At 39.7% G+C, this 5,904-nt stretch overlaps 1 protein-coding gene across 1 annotated transcript; it reads left to right on the plus strand.

The window, feature by feature from the left end:
• Nucleotides 1-345: 345 nt before the first annotated feature.
• On the plus strand, nt 346-5,638 carry PRPF38B (pre-mRNA processing factor 38B; the record flags this gene model as incomplete). Its single annotated transcript, XM_009868993.1, has 6 exons — nt 346-385; nt 673-747; nt 1,060-1,211; nt 1,295-1,355; nt 3,934-4,157; nt 4,422-5,638. Coding segments are annotated over 6 exons (1,405 nt in total), but the record flags the coding sequence as incomplete, so codon positions are not given.
• Nucleotides 5,639-5,904: the final 266 nt, after the last annotated feature.

The following is a 5,904-nucleotide window of genomic DNA, read 5'->3' on the forward strand; positions in this document are numbered from 1 at the left end:
GGACTTCTACAGTCAGATTTAAAGAATGGTGTTGGGTAACTGTATTCGTGCACTCACGTCTAAATGCATCTCGGAAGATTTGATTCAGGCGAACGTTACTCATTAGTACTCAGGAACCGTTTTATCTAAGAATGTCACTACAGCCTGCAAGAAAAACCACTGGCTTTTTGGATTAAAATACTACACTTTTCAGACTTCTTTCTTTGTAGGCGATACTTGAAATTTGTGCACAAGGGAGGTTTGTGATCATGAGACTAGATTTTGACTTCTGTAGCTGTCATCAGCAGTTACCACTAAACTTGTTAGGATGCAGTTTAAATAAAGGTGATTGTTTAGTCACCACAGAAAACAGGGGTTTAGTCACGAAGTACTTGAAAGTGTGTGGAGTATAGAATAAGCACAGATGCTTCCTTTGGGCGTGTGGGTTGTTTGTTTGTTGTGTTTTTTTTAACTTAGTGATTTTGGCTGTGATTTCTCAGTGTGGTAGGTAAAAAAGCCAAATGCTTTGCTTTAATGCCAAAGCAGACTTGATCTTAAATTTGAAGACGGGCTATTTAAGATGGATTTTAGGATGTCCATTGTTTCAATGAGGTTTGTGTAGGCAACTAAACATTATGGAGGTTGTAATTGTCATGTTCTTTCTTTGTTTCTTCCCTCCCCGCCACCCTACCCTTTCAGGTTACACACGTTGAACCATGGGAAAAAGGGAGCAGAAAAACAGCAGGCCAGACAGGGATGTGTGGAGGGGTAAGTAGAAGTACGTGCCTTCTTCCATTTTTCTGCCTGGTAAATAAATTTCCCAAGCAAGGCTAAAACTTGTTGTATGTTGGCTTAGTCCCTACCTGTAGAAGTATTTATTACAAAGAGTCAATGTATTCCCCTCGCTTCCAGAGCTGTGGGTGCAAGTAGTGTTACTTCTTCCACGTAGCTCTGTTTGTAGATGTAGATTTTTATCCCACGTTAGTTCTCATTCTTTTGTAGATTTGGGATGTCCTTGTGAATTCCTGTGTTGTCAACTAACTTTTTGTTTGTTTGTTTTAAAAAAAAAATTTTTGAAAGGTGCGTGGTGTTGGAACTGGAGGAATTGTGTCTACTGCCTTTTGTCTGCTCTACAAATTATTTACACTGAAACTCACTCGTAAGCAAGTGATGGGCCTTATAACTCATACAGACTCTCCATATATTAGGGCTCTTGGATTTATGTATATTAGGTAAGTATCAATATAATCAGTTAATGACTAATGTAGTATACAGAAAGCCGTATTAAAATTTTATGTTCTTTTTGTACTTAAAGGTACACACAGCCACCTACAGATCTATGGGACTGGTTTGAATCCTTTCTTGATGATGAAGAGGTATGTCGGCGAGGGTAATAATTTGTTTTCTTTTGTTTCTTTTCATGTTACTACTTTAGGTTTAAGCATTTTTTATAAGGTTTGCTGTAGTTCGAATGTTGCTATGTTATATTCTCGTGATTTTATTAATTAGTGCAGGAAGTGCATCTGAGCTGGGACCTGGGTCGTTTTTCTTGGATTTTAAATACGTAACAGAATTTTCCATCGGTTAGGATGTTACTATGTCAGATATTACAAAGCCATGTGAAACAGGTTTATGAAATTAGAATGCAGGCCGCAGGTTTTTGTGGGTGTAGCTTCTGTGCATTTTTTAGAAAGATTAATTATTTTTAAGCAAGGTGTAGTAAGTCCTAAGAGTTTTACATTTGTATTTTGCATTTATTACTGGGATCAGGCAACTGGTGCTTACACAGCAGAGTAGGAAGGTATAGTAGAACCCAACATTCACCTTGAAAAAATATTACCCCAAAATTTGTGTGGTAATTATTCACATCCTGGAATAACTTCAGAGGAGAAACAAAGAGCCTAATTAACTGCATGATGTGGCATTGTGTCTCGTAACGGTAATGTCTTTGCTAACAAGGCAAAAAAAAGAAACATGAGTTGCCAACTGAAGAAGTTGGGTAAAGAGGCTGCGTTATTATGCAGTCGGATAGGAGAGTGCCTTTCCTAGCGTAGCCCTGATTTACTGTCAGGAGCAACAAGGTAGGAGCTGGTGGGTGAGGTTTCTCGGTCTGTGGAGTCAAATATCCAGTCTGCCGCATCCTGTTGCAGTTTGGTTTTATTGAGCAGGTTTTAAATCCCATCCTAGATTTGGGAATGGTAAAGGAAAGATCAGTTGCCCTCTTCCGTGTCTGTAGGCATCTACTTCAAGAAATTTCCAGTACTGTAGTTGCAAATGATGTCCGCATACTTGTATTAAACCCAGTGTTAATTATACCTGTATCTGACTGCAATGCAGTGTATTTATTTTAAACAGCTTCTTTCATGCTAAGTATCAAAAACACTGTGCAAAGGAAACAGCTGTTACTTCAGGTAAACGTGTTACTGTATGTTTTTAATAAGAATCAAACCAACTTAAAATCTTGATTGCATCGCTGTGATATCCTGCTTCTCCCCCAGGTGGTGCTAGTTAATATGAGCTCTTTGCTGCAATGTGTCCTTGTAACTTAGGAGGAAGATTGGGGTGGTGGCTTCATTTTCAGGGTCCCACAAGCAACTCGATTCCCAGGACTGTCAAAGGATCACAAGTGTGATTCATTGTGCAGGTCTGAACTGGTTCGTTATTCAAAGCGCTGGTTTTTTAGTTCGTACATTTCAGTTCTTGCAGATAACGGGCTATTGGCATATATTTGTTTATTGTTGTTTAAAATCTCCCAATAGTTTTGGAATTAGTGTTTCTTTCCCAGCTGCTTTCAGTAGCTTTGTGTTACCTAGGAAATAACGCTGGGGGCTGCCTGTCTTTTAAGTTTCTTGCTGGTCCTGGTCAAGCTCAATGGGATGAAGCAAATTTTTATATATGAAATTATTTAAACCTACAGGATTTTTTTTTTTTCCCCTCCAGTTCTTAAATATGTGGAAGCAGTTCATCCTCTGTCATGCTGCTGTGAAAAACTTCCAGGATACAGAGTTACTTTTCAAAATGCTTATGTTTATTTTGTTTAACTGTACGTACTCTCCAGGTGCTACGTTTAACTCCTTTTTTTCTTCTTTAGATCTCTGCAGCGATTATATTTGGAAAAACTGTATATCTGAACACTTAAATGTGTGTGAGTGCAAGCAGTTTTACATTTAGATTTTCTCTTCCTGTTTAGATAACAAATCTCACTTTCCTTGTGTGCTTGCACTATAGGTTTGGGACTGACAATAGCTGACTAACATGTCCTGAGCTGTGAGAGGGCATAGCAAGAAGGCCTTCATGCGGTAATGACCCTTTTCAGAGACAATGGTCATCATGGATTATGCGTTTCCAATTATTTGTTCATTTATTTCTTTTTATACATATTTCTAAATTAGGAACCTCACTGCTTCATGGCAGTTGGTTTGCTATTGCTTCCAATTCTGTTAGGATGCCATTCTGTACTAGAGGATTTTCTGTGATCATTTTTAGATAGGCAGTAATGTAGCTCTTAAATGATTTAGGCCACAGGGTTGGGTATGATGATACGCAGTTGTACATTCGCAAAACGGAGTATTAAATGTAGTTTGAGAGGACTTCTCAGCTTTGTGGCATTTAAATAAAGTACGAGATCATACCATATAACCAGCCTGTGTAAGGGGATTTCCCGTTAATCTCTTCCTTGACAGGCCCTTACCATCCAGATGGCTGCAGGATTTGTATGAGCCTGCATGCGTTTATATTAAGGCCCGTTCCCTATCTGTAACGTACTGCCAAATCCAAAGGGCGCAGAGTTTGAAGTTTCCTAAGGAATTGTATTAGAATGAGACAAGTAAACTTTCATAATCATGAGACTTCAAGAGGGCAGTAATGTAGCAGCATTTTTTTTTTTTTTTTTTTTTTGAAAATCAGTCAAAGGTACTTTTGACCATCAGGATATTTTTTGCTTGTATTTTGTAGGACCTGGACGTGAAGGCAGGTGGGGGTTGCGTGATGACCATCGGGGAGATGCTTCGTTCCTTCCTCACTAAGCTTGAATGGTTTTCCACGTTGTTTCCAAGAATTCCTGTGCCAGTCCAGAAAACCATTGACCAGCAAATTAAAAGCAGACCTAGAAAAATCAAGAAGGATGGCAAGGAGGGAATGGAAGAAATAGACCGGCATGTAGAGCGTAGACGTTCAAGGTCATTTACATGTTATTTTGAAAACAAATGTTAAAAGCTCAGTATTGAACTACTTCTCATCAGAAACATGTCATCTTTTCACTGAGATAGCTTTTAAGGCAGCAGGCAGAACAGTTCATGGATGCTGGTAGATTCACATAATCAGATGCTGTTTGCTATTTGAGATTAATCTAGACCATGTACATAAAATATAATTTGGAAAGTAAAGGGGGTCCCTTAATTTTAAAAGGTTGAGTTCATATTCGGTATCTTTTCTTTTCAAAGGTCTCCAAGACGGTCCCTCAGTCCCAGGAGGTCTCCCAGAAGATCCAGAAGCAGAAGTCATCATCGGGAAGGCCACGGATCATCTAGTTTTGATAGAGAACTAGAAAGAGAAAGAGAACGGCAGAGATTAGAACGTGAAGCTAAGGAGAGAGAAAAAGAAAGGCGGAGATCTCGAAGTACTGATCGCACGCTAGAACGGAGGCGAAGCAGAAGCAGGGACAGATACAGAAGCCGTAGTCGAAGCCGTGACAGGAAAGGTGATAGAAGAGACAGGGATAGGGAGCGGGAGAAAGAAAATGAACGGAGCCGGAAAAAAGAAAGAGATTATGATAAGGAAAGAGGTAGTGAGAGGGAAAAAGATCGATCTAGAGAAAGATCGAAAGAAAGGAAAAGTAAGGGCGATATAGAAGAGAGAAGACACAAGGATGACAAAGATGACAAGAAACACCGGGATGACAAGAGGGATTCCAAAAAAGAGAGAAAACATAGTAGGAGTAGAAGCCGGGAAAGAAAGCATAGGAGCAGGAGCCGGAGTAAGAACACGGGTAGGCGCAGCAGAAGCAGGAGCAAAGAGAAATCGAGTAAACATAAAAACGAAAGTAAAGACAAGTCAAATAAACGAAGTAGGAGCAGAAGCAGAGGAAGAACAGATAGCGTTGAGAAGTCTAGGAAACGGGACCAGAGTCCCAGCAAAGAAAAATCTAGAAAGCGTAGCAGAAGCAAAGAACGTGCCCACAAACACGATCACAGTGATAGCAAGGACCATTCGGACAAACACGATCGTCGGAGGAGCCAAAGTACAGAACGAGAGAGCCAAGAAAAGCAACACAAAAGCAAAGATGAGACTGTGTGAACTCTTTCAGAAGTGGATCACATTGAATCCTATAAATGTTTGATTAAATCCTGCTTATTTTTTCTTAAAGTTGAGATTGTGCAGTAGTTGATGAGCACTCTTCTCCAACCTCCCTCTAGGCTGCAGATTGTCATTTCCTCTTTTGGTTAGGGAAGTGCCTTTGTAAACCCATCCGATGCATCGACGGTTTCAAACCATTTTGTTTAGTTTAATTCGTAACGCAGAGATTGTTCTTACATTTTTATTGTTCAGATGTTTCTGAAATGTACAGTCTGTACATATGTCCTGAAAATGTTTTAATTCCTTCGGCATGGTTGCCATGTTGGTTAAATTTGTATGAGGCAATAAACTGCCACTAATTCTACTTTCATTTTGTAGACGTGGAATTATGGGTTGTATCCTGGCGTTAGCATGGCTATGCTTTGCGTAACAGTATGGCTGTTAGGGATGGATCCTGAACATGTATTATAGCCGAGATATTTATGTGCGTACAATGTACATCGAGGGCCGCGGATTTAGAACTTCGTTTATTGTCCACTGTACCTGCTGTTTTTTTCAAAAGCTTTTAAAAATGTATTATGTTGTTGATCGCCACTGGTGTTAAAGCGAGGGTGGACTTTCGAGGAGGTA

Source organism: Apaloderma vittatum, unplaced genomic scaffold (genome assembly GCF_000703405.1).
Source record: "Apaloderma vittatum isolate BGI_N311 unplaced genomic scaffold, ASM70340v1 scaffold43314, whole genome shotgun sequence".
In the NCBI taxonomy this organism is placed as follows: Eukaryota; Metazoa; Chordata; class Aves; order Trogoniformes; family Trogonidae; genus Apaloderma; species Apaloderma vittatum.